We start from the raw sequence: 20,031 nt of genomic DNA, 5'->3' as shown, positions 1-20,031 counted from the left end.
AAAATGCATTTGTAAATGATTCACTTAACATTAATTATTTGGAGTTACTGGCAGCTTTTCTCGGACTTAAGTCACTCATAAAAGATGTACCGGTATCTAATATACACGTCCAATTAAAAATAGATAACACTACGGCAATAGCCTATATCAATAATATGGGATGAGCAAAATCTAAGACTTGCAACCATCTAGCAAAAATGATATGGCAATGGTGCACAGACCATAACATATGGCTTTCTGCAATCCATCTTCCGGGAAAAGATAATTTAATTGCGGATAATAAATCACATCATTTTGATGATGAGAAGGAATGGATGCTAAATAAAGATTTGTTTCAAAAAATTGTTACAGAGTTTGGACCACTAGAGGTGGATTTATTTGCATCTAGAAATAATGCACAGCTTTCTAGATATGTGTCATGGAAACCTGACCCGGATGCGTCAAATGTAGACGCATTTAACTTAAACTGGGCAGGACTTACCTTTTATGCTTTTCCGCCATTCTGCTTAATCGGTAAATGTATTCAAAAGATTTCAAATGATAAGGCTACTGGAATAATGGTAGTTCCTGATTGGCCGACGCAATACTGGTACCCTAAGTTATTATCGATTATGGTTGGGAAACCTTTAAAACTACAAGGCGGGCGACTATCCCTTATACTACCAGGAACGAACAAAGTTCACCCACTGTGTAATAAAATCAATCTTTTTGCATGTAGATTATCCGGAGATCAATAGAATGAAACAGCCATCAACGTAATCCTGAATTCTTGGAGACGGTCATCCTTAAAGCAATACGGAAGCTATATAAAGAGATGGGAAGATTTTGCAGCCACAAGATTAGTCGATCCGCTTAAAGCAGATGTAGGTCTTGCTTTAGAATTCCTCACAATGATATTTGAATCAACAAACAATTACTCAGCAGTAAATACAGCACGTTATGCACTATCGTCATGTTTGTTCCTGGAAAACGGCCAAACGATTGGCTCACATAATTTAATTAGTAGATTTGTAAAAGGAACATTTAATCTAAAGCCACCCATAACGAGGTATACTGAAATATGGGACGTTAAAGTGGTATTTAATCACATTAGGGAGTTATACCCTATACAGAGTTTATCTTTAAAGCAACTCACTCATAGACTGTGTATGCTTATGGCTTTGTTATCGGCCCAACGCTGCCAAACCATCTACTTACTTAGGGTAGACAAAATGATCATTTTATTTCATATACGTTCGCTGTAAACTGAGATCCCGACGCGCACGCGCACCCTCATATCGGCGCCATCGTTTGGAGACGGCGTGCACCCGAACGATCATGGAACAAAAATCACTTGCAATACAAGAAGATGTGCTGGAGATTTCTGCTGGAAATGTAACATTTGCAGCTACAACTCCACTTGTACAGCATACGGTGGCTAAGCCCACCAAAAAGGCCAGGAAGGCGGGGTCTAGCTGTACTATTACTAGGCCTCCTAAAGAAGGTAATACGCATAGCAACAGCGATGCCGTTGCTATCGCCGGGCCATCATGCACTAACGTGCTGCAGCCTAATCAACAGGTCGGAGTAGGCCTGAACTATGAGGCTAGGGTTGAAAACCTTGAGCGGTTGGTTGAGCAGCAGGTTAAAGAGACGAAGGCTGCTCAACAAATAAATGAGTCAACGCACGACCTTTTATCTCAGTTGATGACACAAATGTCATCACAATGTCACAACAATGAATATGATGACAGTAGCTCGGTGGTTAGCCTCACGAGTAACATTTACGATAGGCATCATCAGTACGAACGTGATGTGTCTGACCTGGAGGAGGGGGAAGTAACAGGTACACAACTATCCAAGAAGGATGAAAATCCTGAGCGGCCAGCCACTAATAGTAATAGTAAGGTCAAAGGCCCCCTTCCTCCGGGTTTTGCAGCAAGATTTGCTGTTTCTAACGAATTGGCACCAGCAGTCAGCCAAGAGTTGGCTGACACGCTAACATACTTATTGCACTCGCATATGAGTGAGAGTGTAATGACCGAGCTGATCAAAAGCTATCCTATACCGGAAAATCTAGAGGCCCTAATGGTGCCAAAGGTCAATCCAACTATTTGGGATTCCATTACACCAAGGGCACGGTCTAACGATCTAAAATTTCAAAAGGTACAAAAACCTTTGATAAAGGGAATTACCGCCCTTGCTAAATTAGTTGATGGAAATGAGTCATCGGAGATAGCACAGGACACAATCGGCCTACTTGCCAATGCGAACTTCGAGTTACTTGCACTTCGTAAGGAGATGTTGAAACCGGAAATAAATGCCAAATATACTCATTTATGTAAACCCAGCATTAAGCCTACAGAGTATTTATTTGGTGACCTGAGTACTACAGTTAAAAAACTGGATGAGGAAAGGAAGGCTACGGCAGGCTTATTTAATTTTAAGTCGTACCAACCAAAGACCAGGTCCAACAACTACAGATACCAGCCATACAATAGAAATGGCAAACCTTTTTTAGGTCAAACCCGGCGACACAAATGGTCAACAAACAACTACAACCAGACCAAATTTTATCAGGGGAAAAAGGACCTAAAACAACAGCCGAAGAGGTATGAGTCGATTGATAATATAAGTATTTCTCCTAACAATAAGGTTAACAAACATAATAACCTTGACATAGTAGGAGGTCGACTCAGGTCATATATACATAGGTGGAAAAAATATACTTCGGATCCATACATCCTAAATGCGGTTTCAGGATATAAAATAGAGTTTGATAAAGCCATACCCTACCACCTAAAAGGAAAAATACCTCATCCATACAAACTCAGCAACATGGATATGGAGGCTATTGATGATCAAATAGTTAAATTGATATCAAAAGGGGTGGTCAAACCAGCCATGTATGAACATGACCAGTTTGTATCAAATATTTTTACAAGGCCAAAGAAAGATGGAGGGTTCAGAATGATATTAGACCTCTCTAAATTAAATGAATATGTGACATACAAACATGTCAAAATGGAAATGTTTGGAAATGCATTGACACTAATTTCACCAGGTGTATATATGACGTCAGTCGACCTCAAAGATGCATATTTTACTGTACCCATAGCAGAGTCGGACACTAAATATTTAAAATTTGTTTGGAAAGACAACCTGTATAAGTTTGTCGCATTGCCTAATGGGCTTAGCTCAGGGCCTAGACTTTTCACGAAATTATTGAAGCCCCCAATTGCGTTTTTGCGCAGCAGAGGGCATATTCTGTTGGTTTACATTGATGACATTTTGTGTATAAACCAGTCAGAAGACTTGGCCGGCGGTACCGCCAGGGAAACTAGTGAACTTCTAGCCTCATTGGGTTTTATCATTAATAGAGAAAAATCAGTAATGAATCCTACGCAGATCATAACCTTCTTGGGATTTGAAATAAATTCTATAAGTATGACGGTTTCCCTTCCATATCACAAGAAGGAGGAAATTAGAGTTCAAAGTAAACACATACTTACATTAAGTCATACTACCATTAGGGAAGTTGCGCAATTTTTAGGCAAAATTATAGCAACACTACCTGCTGTAGAGTATGGAAAGCTTCATTATAGGGCACTAGAGAAGGAGAAAATACTAGCTCTAAAAATAAATAAAGGCCATTACGATAGGCCTATTAGTATTTCCGTCAATGGACGGGACGATATTCTTTGGTGGCAAAATAATGTCAAAGACGCATATAAATTGATATATCATGGGTACCCCGACCTAACAATTGAGACAGACGCTAGTGGTCTAGGCTGGGGTGCCACTGATGGACATACCCACACAGGGGGAAGGTGGATAAACAAAGACCTAGACATTGCATATGCTACAGGGGCACTAAATATTAATTACTTAGAATTGCTGGCTGCTTTTTTCGGCCTTAAAGCATTGTCCCGTGAGAGAAAAGCTAAGCACATAAGGTTGAAGGTTGATAATACCACGGCAGTAGCTTACATAAACAACATGGGCGGCGCAAAATCAATTGCGTGCAATAAAATTTCAAAAGCCATCTGGTCTTCGTGCATTGAGAACAATTTTTGGATAAGTGCAGAATACATCCCAGGTAGAGATAATATAATAGCTGATGCAAAGTCTCGTCAGTTTAAAGATGAGACAGAATGGATGCTTAACAAAGAATTGTTTATAAAAATCACTAAAACATTCGGTGAACTGGATATAGACCTATTCGCTTCTAGGCACAATGCACAGCTTCCGAAATATATATCATGGAAACCGGACCCAGATTCAATTGGTATCGATGCATTTCTACAAAATTGGTCCTCTGCCAAGCTCTATGCTTTCCCGCCGTTCTGCCTTATAGGTAGATGTTTGCAAAAAATATTGACAGATAATGCCATAGTTATCATGGTGGTCCCAAACTGGCCAACACAGTATTGGTATCCTAAATTACTATCAATGATGGTTGGGGAACCACTGAGGTTTAAGAATACCAAACATGCCTTAACATTACATGGTTCAGATGATTGTCATCCCCTTTATAACAGACTTAACCTTTTTGCCTGCAGGCTATCAGGGCGGAACTCTACAACAAAGGAATAAGCAATACTGCAGCAGACGTCATTCTGCAATCCTGGAGACGGTCAACGTGGAAGCAATATAACTCACAGCTAACAAAATTTATAGACTTTTGTGAAATCAGAGGAATCACATGGCAACAGCTAAACACCGGTCACGTCCTCGATTTCTTGATAAAGCTGAAGGACGAGGGCTTAGGCTATAGTACTATCAGTATGGCGAAAAGCGCAATTGTAAACTTTCTCGAAATCTTAGATATAAACATGAAGGAGTCTATTGAACTGAAAAGATTTATGAAAGGGTTATTCAATTTTAACCCACCGACTCCAAAATATGCACAAATTTGGGATGTTCGCTTAGTTACAGACTATCTGAGGCGAACAATTAACGACGATACATTATCGCTTAAAGAATTTACCATAAAAGTAGCATTGTTATTAGCATTATTGTCCTCAAGTAGGCTTCAAACCTTATATAATTTCAAATTTTCAAATATGAATATCGAGAATGAAGCAATCACCTTTTACATTTGTACATTACTAAAAACTAGCAGACCAAACAATACAGGTCAACTGGTGGTTTTCCACAAAAGTGAAGACCCTGCCCTATGTCCGGTCAGAACAATTCTAAAGTACAGGGAAAAAACTACTAATTTAAGGGAAAATAAGGACAGATTTTTTTATATGTCATAAGAAACCGTATGCCGAGGCATCAAAAGACACAATTGCTCGATGGATAAGGACAGGTTTATCAGAAGCAGGAGTAGATACAACACAATTTAAAGCCCATTCGGTCCGAGCGGCTGCATCTTCATCAGCAAAATTAAGGAATGTCCCGGTTGACTTAATAATGAAAACAGCTGGGTGGAGAAACGAACATACACTAAACAGATATTATAATAAGCCTATAAAATTTGTAGAAAATCCGTCATTTCAACAGGCACTGTTGAGAAAAGTTGATTCATCAACTCATTAATATTGGTTGTGTTTGTTGTTGGCTACTACAAATAGCCCCTGTTTGCATTTTGAACCAGTTTAATATTGTTGTTTAGTTTTCTAATTGATGTTTTTAGGGTGAGAATCCTAAAACGTTGGACTATTGATTATAAGCAAAATAAATGCTTTATTATTAATACAACACGATAGTTGTCATATTTAAGTTGCCCGTTAGGCAAACATCCTTATGAATGAATGTAGACTTTTGGAAATAAAGTTGTTTTATTGAAACTAACATTTCCGTCAATTATTTGGTTTACAGTTCAAACATGTTTCCAGAGTTGGCTTTAAACATCTCAGTTTACAGCGAACGTATATGAAATAAAATAGGAAGATTAAACGAGACTTACCTGTAAGTTGAAGTTTGATCACTATTTTATGAATATGTGAGTGAGGTGTAAACTGCCCGCCTCAACCCACCCCAAGTAAAACAATTATTATTATAGAACAATGCAGGTTATCATATATATACTTATCGCTGCAAATTATTACTCTGGACATGTTTGATTTAAAGTATGAGGGTGCGCGTGCGCGTCGGGATCTCAGTTTACACCTCACTCACATATTCATAAAATAGTGATCAAACTTCAACTTACAGGTAAGTCTCGTTTAATCTTCCTATTAAAGCAGATGGTGCCATTTTTTATGTTAATGATTTGTTAAAGCATACAAAACCGAATAATAAGAAAGGCTCAAGAATTATTTTTAAAACGTTTGCGCCAGATAGCAAAGTATGTGTTGTAACTACCCTTAAGGAATACATTAAACGTACAGCTACCTTAAGAGGTGTTAATAACCAACTTTTGTTAAGCTACATAAAACCATACAGACCAAATTGTTGAACAAGAGCAACCTATTGGCATGAAACCGGATGCTATGAGCTAAACAACGAATGTTGTAATCGCCCACAAAATTTCATTGAATTGCTCTATAATCATACATTACGGCATCCAACTTTACAATAAAGTATTATACATTAATATTGTAAAAGTATGACGTCAACTAGAACGAGTACTAAATCTAAACGATCGACTGGGAAATCAACCGAAATTATGTCGGAGCCTACTGTCAACCCAGGCACGATCAGCGATGAATGTCAAGCTGTCAATCAGCCCGGTACCTCGGAACAACATCAACAAGGCCTACGGACAATGGACTCATCGACAATGCGAGATATTGAGCTCCTCCTTTCAGACGATAAAGAACTCGTAAGTATTGTTTCTACGACAATAAGTAAACATATTCTTTCATCTTCAAATCTTATGGATAAAATTATTGCATCCATATGTGGAAACGAAAGTGTTATACGATCGATAAGTGACGCCATTCTTGACCAGGTCAGTCAAAATATTTACAGCAGCGTTTCCCTTGACAACGAGACAATAGCCAGTGACGTCACTACGAGAGAAAAACAATAGGCTGACGAAAGATCATAACAGCTTACTTGAAAAAGTCGATGACCTTGAGCAGTATAGTAGACGTAATTGCCTACTAATACACGGCGTACGCGAGACAGATAATAGCGAAAACACTGATAAGATAGCCTTAGATATCATATCGTCTCGTATTTGCGACGACATTGAACTTATCTATTTGGACTAGGAATACAACAGAACAAATCACGTACTAAAACCAGACCACGTCGAATTATCGTCAAATTCTCCACCTATCGCGCAAGAGCAGAGGTATTTCGAAATAAGAAACTACTTAAGAGTGCTTATCACCAAAAATCAGACATATTCGTAATTTAGTGGCAAGGGTCAAAATTTCGAATTGGCTCATATTTTGCACATTGGTTGATCTTGATGTAAGTAAACCTGATGTGTAGTTTGTTTGGTAAAATATTGCTTAGTTTTCAAGAAAATAGAAAAATAACGATTTTCGGCCAATTTTGTTAATTTTTGGTGTATAATTTACATTAAGTTTAACAGCCTCTGGAAGCCAAACGTAGCTACCTAGCGTTTTAATATTTTACACATATGTTAACTAGCATCTTGACAATAATTAAGTTTCAAAAAATTTGATGAAATTCTAAGATTTTTACTAATTAATTACTAATTAGCATATATAAAACTCTTAAAAAGTAGGCTAAAAACAAACACGTTTTTTTTCATGTGCGACAATTTTAAAGTTTAGATACTAATATTTATGAATCAAGTAAAAAAAAATTGGGGAAACTATTTTGCGCTCCGCGCCAGAGCCAAAAAGTTTTAAGAAATTCAAAGATTTTATTTGTCGGCAAGATCAATCAGATGTACCTATTGTTCTCTATTTACAGATTTAAGGTAAATTTTACTACGAGAAACAAACTTTAAAGGTAAACTGAAAGGTCCTGAATAATTTGGAATTACGTTTTAATATAAACACAAACTAAAAATAAATTTCTAGTAAAATTTAACGACTAACCCATGATGAAATTAAGCAATTACTATCTGAGCTCAACATTATAACTCGCTTAGCTTCATCAAGCCTGTTATGTTTTCCACAAGGTGAATTTATTCGCGCGAATTGAACATTTTTTGCATTATACGCGCGCATGCGCAGTTTATTTTTATCAACAAAGTGTTCCATTGGGCGTGTGCAATTTAGAAAATTTTTGATTTGAACGAATAATTTTGCCTAGTGGAAAACAGGCTTTACAACATAATGTTCTTATCTTCTCATATAGGGAGTTTTCGCACGAGCACGTTAACGCTAATCCTATTTTCCAAGCTCCGCCCACTTTGTAAACAACTTGATCTGTGCGTGCGCAAGCATTACGAAAAACTTTAGTTACGTGCGTCGAGAACCTTATTTCTGAAAAATTGCGTCAATGAAAAACGTTCACCAAAACATGATTAAACATGCCTGGCTAGGCTTAGTCTCTAAACCCAAGGTATTCCATGATTTGTTTTAATACTTGTGGCGTATGTTGCGTGTGCTACACATGTGTTGCGTTCTACATTCCCGTCGAAGCGCGAAATCAAAACGAGCAAGTACATTAACGCAAATGTTCGCTGAACTCTGTTGTTATGCAAATGAGTAGAATGGTGACAACCGTTAACGTTCATGTGCTCGTGCGAAATTTCCTAATAATTCGTAGCCTAAACAATAAATTATTATTTTACCATTGTTTCACCCCTTCGCTTTATTAAAAATTTACAGAATGTGACTTAAAATACTAACAATTTAGACAACAGAATCGTCCCACATATTAAATTGTTATTTTAAAGAATTCTCACAGACACAGTTTTACCTTCGTTGCTACCTTAATCAATCGAGCAACTGCACGTGGAAACCAGCTTTCCCAGCAAATCAATGTATGGCTTCTTGCGCTTTATGGTTATATCTGTATTCTATTGAATTTCTCTTTCTTTTTCCGTTTTTAAATCGTCTCCATTTTCTTCGACTTCGTAACCATCTTCATTACTATCGTAATCATCATCTTCGTCATCATCATCATGAACGGCTGCATCTGTCCTTTTTTTAGCTAAGAATGAGAAAAAATTTGCAATCTGCTGTGCTGTTAAAAATTCACTCTTGCTAAATAGATGTGAACCATCGCTGTGCCTGGCCGATCTCATCTCTCGTGAGACATCACATGGATCAGCTTTCTGTCCTGTCTAGGTAGGTTTTCTGTGGAACAGAAAATCGTGTTTTTTTATCAGAGGACTTTAATGCCCAGCCTATTTGCAGGTCGGGGCCAATGTCAAACCGTGGCAAATCGTTGGTTCTTGTTGGTTCTGGATTTCTAGTTGTGTTGCGTATAATTTCATTGCCCTGTCATATAGTGTTTCATGTTCTAGTGCGTTCTTGTGATTTTCATAATCTAAGTGTTTCTCTAGGGAAGAGTACCTCTGATATGACCTAATGCAACCTTGTTCGCGACAAAAGAAGTTTGCTGTGGGTGCCAGGACTTTCTTTACTTTCTATTTGGTCGTCGTCATTTATATCAGCTTGTTCTTCATGAGATGTCTTGGCTTGTATTCTTGCTTTTACTGTAATAAATGATACTTGATTTTGATCAGACGTTGTATCTTTGTTATGAATTAAATTGGGTAGTTTCGAGAATTTACTTTACACAGAATTTACTCAAAAGTAGATTTTGTCCTGCACCAATACCATACGCCATCCACACCTTCATGGACCTGCTCCCGTCACATGCGCCCTTCTCCCCTTGAGGGTCCAAAAAATCAATACGTCGGATTTTGATCTTCGTTTCTTTCGCTATCTTTGGTAACGAGAGTAATGTTAGGGCAGAGTGGTAGCATCCTGCATTATCTTGACGCAGATACACAGAGTGTATATCGGGTGCAATAGATGGCAGCTGCCTCAACACATCGTCGATGATTGCCACAACAGTAGTACTATCCTGACTGCAAGATTTAAAATTATGCACAAACGTAAGCATCTGTACCTCTCTATCTTTATTCTTTTTCGTCAAGACCGTTATGTGCCACGGATGGATGGATCTTAAGAAATGCGCCTTCCACATCTCGATGCCTTGGACTGACCGTGTAATTACGTACTCCATGTCATCTTTTTCTTCAGAAGAGCAGCGCACTTCGTAAAATTCATGAATTTCAGACAAAGCTTCTGGAAATATATGACATCTGTCACATCTTGCATTGTGGTCATGATCACAGACAGTCTGGTAATATTTGTCTTTGCAAGAACTAAGAGCATATGCCCTACAATGATCGGCAACTTCAGAATGGTTAGAAATGTGAATCTGCAATAATATATAAAAGGAATTGTATAAAAAATGTAATTAGTCTTGAATGTTTCTTACATGCTTTACTGAGCAACATACAATGCGCTACTTTGCGTTTTTTTATTATATTGTTTTTCTATTTATACTGTAGCAGTTATCAAGATATTTAAACAAGATTGTTATTAGATCATCATAGGATAGATTATCCTCTTAGTATGTTCGGGTGGCTTCCATTCATGCAGCTTTTGGCCTTAATGGAAGTCTCCCTGGTCCTTTTGTATATTTTTTGCTTTGTATTTTTTTTTTTTTCTTTTGGATCAAATAAACTGATTTGTGACTTGTGTGACTTATTACCTTATAGTCACCTTTTAGGTAGCGCTTGGCATCTTTAAGTTTTTGGTTTTTTTGTTTGGCCCAAGTCAAACCCATTTCATAGCAATCTCCCAGCTTATCAACGTTGTTCTCCAGGCTATCGAAGACTTTTCCACCATTGGCAGAGATATAATCAAGGCCCTGTAAGGATTTGCGTACAGAAGCAGAACAAACGCTGAGAACTCTACGCAATGTACTGCGGCTCATAGGTTGAAAATTCTTCTCTTGACAGTAACTCTCGTATTGAAGAATACATTGTTCTGGGATAAGATTACGCACAACATTTGGGATTTTTATAACTCTGTCTGTAGAAAGTTTTAGAGTTTTTTCTCCAAATGGCAAGTCTTGAGAACTTGTTATAAAGGTAACAAAGTGGTCAATTTTCCCTGGCTGTACGCATTATTTATCATTATTTACTTAATCTTTCCGCCAATAAATGTGTATTCATAAATGTCATACTGTACGGTATTTTTTAACTTACAGTTGTTAGTGCGCTCATCTGATTGACGAAACTAGGGTTATTTGTTTCAGTGTTCAAGGTTACAGGTAACAATGACTTCAGCATCTTATGGCAAGTTGAACAGATACCTGATAAAAAGCGTAAAAACATTTACTTACAGGTTTTTGTTTAACAGTTTAAATTACATTAAATATATAAAAATATAAAAATTAAATTATATTTACCTGAACCAACTTGCAGGAAAGTTCCTGTTTTCTTTAATATTAGTTGCGTATCTTCTTTGCTAATACCCATATCGCACTTGGGTCCCTTTCCCTTGCTTTGGATGTGATTAGAGAGATCAGGCGGCACTCTACATCTGTTGATATTTCCTTGAGACCAACCTAAGCCAAGTTCCGATCGATGCAAGGGACAAACAGTCCAACTATGTATATCAGTGGGCAAGGTAAACATGGCTGCTCGACTAAGAATTAGGTCTACCTCACTATCGATGCCCGTAAACCTAAACATGTATCTGTGTGCAGCGATTTCCTTCTGGCATACTTGTAAAGGTAGGACTTCAGTGCTCTGTTTGCGGTCTCCAGAAACGTATTTTTAGTTTGTGTTTAACATGCAACTTAATTCAAAATTATTCCAGGAACTTTCAGTTTATCTTTCAAGTTTGTTTCGTGTAATAAAAGTTTGGCTCAAAGCGACTTAGATTGCTAAATAGATAACAATAGGTACATCTGATTGATCTTGCCGACAGATAAAATCTTTGAATTTCTTACAAGTTTGTGGCTCTGGTGCGGAGCGCAAAATAGTTTCCCCAAATTTTGTTTACTTGATTCATGAATATTAGTATCTAAACTTTAGATTGATGATTTTTTTATTTAAAAAAAATTTGTTTTATATATCCTAATTAGTAATTAATTAGTAAAAATCTTAAAAATGTCATCAAATTTTTTAAAACTTTACTAAATTATTTTCAAGATGCTAGTTAACGTAAGTGTAAAATATTAAAATGCTAGGTTGCTACGTTTGGCTTCCAGAGGCTGTTAAACTTAATGTAAATTATACACCAAAAATTAACAAAATTGGCCGAAAATCGTTATTTTTCGATTTTCTCAAAAACTAAGCGATATTTTACCAAACAAACTACACATCAGGTTTACTCACATCAAGGTCTACCAATGTGCAAAATATGAGCCAATTCGAAATTTTGACCCTTGCCACCTAATGTTTGATTTTTAGTGGCTGGCTCTCTTAAAAACTCCTCTTTCTCAAAACTGAAAACTTAACGCCTCTGTGTATGAATCTACTATGCGAACGGCAGCACATGACGCAGTGGAAGCCGCGTGGTCTGTCGATGGACGGATAAACTGCATTCTGAAGAAAAATAAGAAGAAGATTGTTATCAGATCAACAACAGATCTTCGTAATCTCGGAATGTAACCGTATTCACGATATCAACAACGTTTTATCTTTCTCCTGCTGTATTTCAGTTGGCCCTACGGTGTAAAACGGTGACATTGTTTATTTACTACCCATTGTTTTTTCCTCCGTTACGATATGTTTACCTGCCGTAGTTTTATTCAGTTTTATTGGTTATCCGCACTTGGCGGATAACCCCTTGTTATTGTCACAATCTTTTTTTTTTTTTTTTTTATATTCTTCTTTCCTTCCCAGAATTTTGTGTCACGTGTATCTCTAATTCTTATCAACATTACATCGTATAACTTTGTCAGAAGATTGACCTCTAACTGTAGAAGTGCAGGAAACTTTTTTATGATTTTAGAGTTGCGCAGTGTAAGTTACGCGCAATTTTATGAATTTCAATGATTGATCATAGATTAAAAACCAAAAGTCATTTTATATTGACACTTAGTGAAAATTTAAGTCATATCAAGGGCAAACTTTCTATGGATTAAAAATGACATGTTTCACAGAAAGTTACGAGCGCACGCGCATTTAAAATTTTAAAATGCGAAAAATCAATTTCTAATCACCTTTCTACATGTTTCATGTCATTTTAAGCATGTCAAAAATTCCCACGTGCGCGCATTTTTTTACGAGCACGGTGAGCAAGTAGTGAAAAAAAATCTTTTTTTTGCGTGATTTATGTTTTTCCAGTCTTTTCTAGTAATGTTACCAACTTTCAAACAATTTCGACTTAAAATCATGTCATACGAGGACGTCGAATTGGACAATTTGCACACGTTTTTGATGAAAAAGTTAAAAAATTCGTCAAAATTATGCCTTTTTTTAAAACGTCATAGATTCAAGTTCAAGTTAATTCAAGGTAAAATTTATTGTCAAATACAAAGTAAATGAAATTTGCCTTCCAAGTTCAAATTACAATAAAGATAACAACAGTTAAAAACATACAATACTATACAATGGATAAGATTCTAAACTAGTGGTGAACTGTTTTTTTAATTACATATTCTGGAAGTTGATGAGTTGTAGATATCGGATCATGCATCAATATGGCTAACTGGACATTGTGACGTCATCGTATGGCCACTCGAATATAAAATATAGGATTTGTGTCTTTTTCGTCATAGCTCATCACATTTAATAGAGCGCATCTCTACTTACCCATATTCCATTTCTCCCCATTTTTTATATTGTCTAGATCAATCAATTATCTTTCGCATGAATGACCATTTTTAAAATTGTGATGACGTCATCATGTTCAAAAGCGTCAATAACTTTGGTCACTTATTCTGCACTGTATGTAGTACGTACAATATATAGTGAATACTGTACATATACTTAGAAGTGACACAAAATAGAGAGCACACTAAAGATTTTTCAATGGCATTTTTCTGTGCGCAATATTCTAACGTATGACATGCACGTGGCGTCCATAGTGACGAGTTCAAATCTAGTTATTATTATTATTATCATTATTATTGATATTATTATTTTTATTATTATGAATAGAATTATTATAAATAATATATAAATAATTAAATTTCAGTATTTCACCGGGCGGTTTAGAATTAATATTCTATGCCTGATGTGTTTATATGTATGTATATATTGTCGACGCAAGATGGAGACTATTGGGCCACATACTTAGACAAGACCCATGTACACCAGCCAACACAGCAATAAGCTATTATTTCAGCAACACTACCAATATAATTTCACCCGATATTTTAATACTGTCTAGGTCAATTAACTATCTTTCGCATGAGTTAAAAATATTTTAATTTTTATGACGTCATCATGTCTAAAAATGTAAATAACGTGGGTCACCTATTTTCATCTTTACAGTAAATTTCAATCTGTTATAGCTCGTCAGAATAAAAAGTGATAATCATAATTAAAAGGTTTTCTGGAAGGTATTGGATTGTAGATACGAATTCATGTGAACATTTTTCAAATCAGATGTTGTGACATCATCATATAGCCAGTTGAATAAAAAAAGTCGTATTTTCATCTCTTGCGTAAAAGTTCATTGCGTTTAAACGAGAGCGCATCTCACTTTCACGTGCCCAAAATTCTTCAAATTTGTATTAATGTAATTATTTAGATAATTATCTTCTAAAATAGTTATCTTTATAAGTCAATTTGATGACGTCATCGTGTTAATAATTGGCTTTAAAAGATGGGTCTCGTAATTTCGTCTATGCTACCACTGTATATAACATATACAGTGTATTCTGTAAATACTGTAATATGCTGTATGCTACAAAATAGGTACAATTCAGCACTGTAAACATATTTAATTCATGTCATAGGATGGCATAATAATTTTCGGCGTTCATATATTTTAAACGTATGTACATGTTGCGTTTGCGCGGATAACCCGAACTCGTCAAAGTGACGAGTTCAAATCTAGTCTGTATTATACTTCTTTCCTTCTGTCATTTTTGTGCGTCGCGTTTCTCTAAAACGTGTAAACAGAACATATCGTAAATTTAAGTCATATCAAGGGCAAACTTTTTGTGGAATAAAAATGTCATGTTTTACAAGACGTTAGGCGCGCATGCGCATTTCTCCTCTATTTTTGTGTCTCGCGTATCTCAAAAACGTGTAAACATAACATTTCATAACTTTGTCAACATATGGGCATTCACGTGAAGTTGTGCACCTACTATTGTGAATGACGTCAGAAATGCGCAACGTGACTTACGCGCGTTTTTATGAATTTCGCGTATTTAACATAGATTGAAAACCATATAACAATTTAAATTGAAACTTAGCAAAAGTTTAATTTATATCTTGCGCTAACTTTTTGTGCACTAAAAATGGCATGTTTAACATGCAGTTACACGCGCATGCGCATTTAAAATTTAAAATGCGCAAAATTAATTTCTAATCAACTTTCTACGCTGATCACGATATTTTAAGCAAGTCAAAAATTCCCACTCGCACGAACAATTTTACGCGCGTGGTGCGCACATAGCGCTAAAAACATCTTTTTTTGCGTGAATTATGTTTTTCCAGCCTTTTAAAGTACTTTTACCAATTTAAAAATAATTTCGACTTAAAATTACGCCATACGAGCACGTCGAATTGTACAATTTGCGCGTGTTTTTAATGAAAAAGTTCAAAAATTCGTCAAAATTATACCTTTTTTTAAACAATCATAGATTCTAAACTACGAGGTAAACTTTTTTTTACTTACATATTCGGGAAGGTGATGAGTTGTAGATATCGGATCATTAATCAATATTGCTAACCGGACATTGTGACGTCATTGTATGGCCACATGAATGTAAAATATATGATTTTTGTCTCTTTCGTTATTGCTCATCACATTAAATGGAGCGCATCATGCTTATCTGTATTCCTTTTTCTCCGAGATTTTAATATTGTCTAGGTCAATCAACTATTATATGCATGAGTTAAAAATATTTTAATTTTTATGACGTCATCATGCCTAAAAATTTAAATTACTTAAATTTAGCACTAACAACATATCATGTTCTTCAGTTCAGGTCATAATGCCATAATCTTTTTCTGTGTGCAACATTCCAACGTATGACGTGCACGTGCCGTTTGTCGAGCGGATAACTAACTCGTCAAAGTGACGAGTTTCATGTCTAGTTCTTCTTTCCTTCCTTCCTTTTTGTGAGTCGCGTTTCTCTAAAATGTGTAAACATAACATTTCATAACTTTGACAACATATGGGCATTTACGTGAAGTTGTGCACCTCCTATTTTTGAATGACGTCATAGTTGCGCAACGTGACTTACGCGCAATTTTATGAATTTCAATGATTGATCATAGATTAAAAACCAAAAGTCATTTAGTATTGACACTTTGACAAAATTTAAGTCATATCAGGGGCTAACTTTCTACGGATTGAAAATGGCATGTTTCACAAGAAGTTACGCGCGCACGCGCATTTAAAATTTCAAAATGCGCCAAATTAATTTCTAATCAACTTTTTACGCGTTTCATGTCATTTTGAGCATGTCAAAAATTCCCACGGGCGCGCAATTTTTTACGCGCGCTGTGCGCACGTAGCGTTAAAAACATATTTTTTTCTCTTGAATTATATTTTTCAAGCCTTTCCTAGTAATTTTGAAAACAATTTAGACCTTTTCCAGTTTAAATAACGCCATACGAACACATTGAATTAGACAATTTGTGCGCGATTTTTATGAAAAAGCTTAAAAAATCGTCAAAATAATGTCTTTTTTTAAACGGTTACAGTTTCTAAAGTAAACCGTCAACCGTTTATTTTTATTACAAAATCTAGAAGTTGATGAGTTGTAGATATCGGATCATGCATTGATAAGGCTAAAAAAACATTGTGACGTCATCGTATGGCCACACGAATGTAAAATATAGGATTTTTGTCTCTTTCGTTATTGCTCACGCATCACGCTTATCTGTATTCCTTTTTCTCCTACATTTATATATTGTCTAGGTCAATCAACTTTCTTTAGCATGAGATAAAAATATTTTAATTTTTATGACGTCATCATGCCTAAAAATTTTAATTACGTGGGTCATTAATTTCATCTTTACAGTAAATTTTAATCTGTAATAGCTCGTAAGAATAAAATGTGATAATTACAATTAAAACGTTTTCTGGAAGCTATTGGATTGTAGATACAAAATCATGTGAACTTTTCGCCAAACGGATGTTGTGACGTCATCATATGGCCAGTTAAATAAAAAAGTCGTATTTTCATATTTTGCGTCATAGTTCATTACATTTAAAAGAGCGCGCATTAATATTTCACGTATTAACATTTCTTCTATACGTTAATATGTTGTTGCTGAGATAATTTCCTTCCAAAATTGCTACCTTCGCGTTTCATTTTAAAACCGTCAACATGTTAAAAATTGCAATAAATAGCGGGTCCCGTAATTTCACCTATTCTACACTGTATGTGATATGGATACAGATTATACTGTGTATACTATATATGAATCAAAATAATAGAATTCAGCAATAACAAAATATTCTTCAGTTCAGGTCATTATGGCATAATCTTTTTCTGTGTGCAATATTCCAACGTATGACGTTCACGTGGCGTTTGTCGTGCGGATAACTAACTCGTCAAAATGACGAGTTTCATGTCTAGTTCCTTTTGTAATTTCATCTTTCAGAAATATTGGTCCCAGACTTTCTTCATTTACATTTTGTTCATCTTCAAGCGGACACACTATTGGCTTTAGATCTGCAGCATATAACTCTTCCAGATATTCTTTCCATCTTTGTCTTGTTTCATTATTATCAGTTAGTAATTTATCTTCTTTATTTAATACTGCTTGTGTACCCTTACGTCTTTTAGTGTTAATTCCTGATAGTTCCTGTATTACTTTATATGATATGTCACTCCGTCCAGCCTTCTGTAGATTATCTATTTCCTTACATTTATTACTAATCCACTCTTCTTTTGCCTTATCTGTTGTTCTTCTTAGTTGATTATTTAGTCTTCTGTATTCCTTTCTTCCTTCTTCTGTATTTATAATTTTCCATTTCCTCCTTTGTTCCATTTGTGTTATCATCTCATCTGTGATCCATGGTTTTTTTGGTCTTTTCCCCTTTCTATTTTTGACATGTTTGTTTGCACTGTCAATAATCACTTTCTTTATCTGTAACCATCTTTTTTCAACATCCGCCTCTTCTTTATTAACTATATCTATATCTATTTGATCTCTAAATAGTTCCTGTACATTGTTGTTATTTTGTAGGGCTTGAAGATTCCATCTATTCCTTGCTTTCCCAATTTTTATTTTCTTGAATTTTATATCCTTCATCATCATTGCAACAAGATTATGGTCTGAACCAATATCAGCTCCCGGAAAAGCATGACAATTCTTAACAGCATTTCTATATCTTTCCCTGACCAATATGTAATCAAGTTGGTATCTTCCTGTTGCTCCTGGTGACACCCCAGCTAGCAATTTGACATTGGCCCGACGTCGGCAAGCGTCGGCAGACGTCGACAAAGTCGCGGGCAAATTGCCGACGTTATTACAACGTTATTACAACGTGTACTATAAGTCGTGAATTTAATGGTTGTTAACCTAACGTCCTGCCGACGTCGTATTTACGTTGAAAAATTGACAAAAAAATGTGCCTTGCGATTACATAAATCCAACGTCAGTTTGACGTCGTTATCATTGGTTGGCACAACGTCTGCAAACGTCAACATATTAAAGTAATTTTGACACGTCGCATCAACGTTGGCAAAACGTTGTAAAGAGTTGTCAACAATCAAACGTCGTCACAACGTTGACAATTTGCCAATATATGACAACTTATCAAGTCGGCAAATTATTGTTGGTTTAACGTCGCCATTAGTCGTTGGTTCACCGTTAGCGAATGTCGACACACTAAAGTCATTTTCCTCACGTTGCACCGACATCGGCTAATGGTTGTAAAATTTATGTAGGCATTTTAACGTCTACCCAACGTTTGAAATTGGATACAAGACTTTAAGCATTTGGGTTGTTCATTTATGTCGATTCAACGTCAAATAAAAGTTGTTAAGCCAACGTCAGCAATTGTCAACAACATTACATTGACTTGTTCCACGTCATGCAGACGTTGGCTTATAGTTGTATACGTTAAGTCTGATATCAAACGTCGTGCCAACGCTTGAAATTGACGCAAAATACTATCATTTATGGTCACTATTCTAGCGTCAGTTTAACGTCAAATAAAAGTTGTTAAGCCAACGTCAGCAATTGTCAAAAATATTACATTGACTTGTTCCACGTCATACAGACGTTGGCTTATAGTTGTATACGTTAAGTCTGATATCAAACGTCATACCAACGCTTGAAATTGACGCAAAATACAATCATTTATGGTCACTATTCTAGCGTCAGTTTAACGTCAAATAAAAGTTGTTAAGCCAACGTCAGCAATTGTCAACAACATTACATTGACTTGTTCCACGTCATGCAGACGTTGGCTTATAGTTGTATACGTTAAGTCTGATATCAAACGTCATACCAACGCTTGAAATTGACGCAAAATACAATCATTTATGGTCACTATTCTAGCGTCAGTTTAACGTCAAATAAAAGTTGTTAAGCCAACGTCAGCAATTGTCAACAACATTACATTGACTTGTTCCACGTCATGCAGACGTTGGCTAAAAGTTGTATACGTTAAGTCTGATATCAAACGTCGTGCCAACGCTTGAAATTGACGCAAAATACTAGCATTTATGGTCACTATTCTAGCGTCAGTTTAACGTCAAATAAAAGTTGTTAAGCCAACGTCAGCAATTGTCAAAAATATTACATTGACTTGTTCCACGTCATGCAGACGTTGGCTTATAGTTGTATACGTTAAGTCTGATATCAAACGTCATACCAACGCTTGAAATTGACGCAAAATACAATCATTTATGGTCACTATTCTAGCGTCAGTTTAACGTCAAATAAAAGTTGTTAAGCCAACGTCAGCAATTGTCAACAACATTACATTGACTTGTTCCACGTCATACAGACGTTGGCTTATAGTTGTATACGTTAAGTCGGATTTAAAA

At 36.0% G+C, this 20,031-nt stretch overlaps 2 protein-coding genes across 2 annotated transcripts in view; both read left to right on the top strand.

Moving 5' to 3' along the window:
• Nucleotides 1-20,031, top strand: part of LOC144836927 (ribosome-recycling factor, mitochondrial-like) — a 129,312-nt gene that overhangs the window by 33,335 nt on the left and 75,946 nt on the right. The gene's annotated exons all lie outside the window — the stretch shown is intronic.
• Nucleotides 744-6,077, top strand: LOC144836898 (uncharacterized). Its single transcript, XM_078691817.1, has 2 exons — nucleotides 744-2,591; nucleotides 4,542-6,077. Exons 1-2 carry the CDS (start codon nucleotides 1,318-1,320, stop codon nucleotides 4,573-4,575), a joined length of 1,308 nt encoding a protein of 435 aa, XP_078547943.1. The 5' UTR covers nucleotides 744-1,317; the 3' UTR covers nucleotides 4,576-6,077.

Source organism: Antedon bifida, chromosome 3, assembly GCF_963402885.1.
Source record: "Antedon bifida chromosome 3, ecAntBifi1.1, whole genome shotgun sequence".
Classification (NCBI taxonomy): domain Eukaryota; kingdom Metazoa; phylum Echinodermata; class Crinoidea; order Comatulida; family Antedonidae; genus Antedon; species Antedon bifida.
The sequence above is the reverse complement of the archived record's forward strand: the minus strand, read 5'-3'. Positions and strand labels throughout refer to the sequence as shown.

What these genes read in the sequence shown, in the direction of transcription:
- LOC144836898 (XM_078691817.1), top strand. Translation starts at nt 1,318, where the DNA reads ATGGAACAAAAATCACTTGCAATACAAGAAGATGTGCTGGAGATTTCT. An exon ending in CTAAAACAACAGCCGAAGAG is followed by an intron (nt 2,592 to 4,541) that starts GTATGAGTCGAT and finishes TTTTGCCTGCAG; the next exon opens with GCTATCAGGGCGGAACTCTA.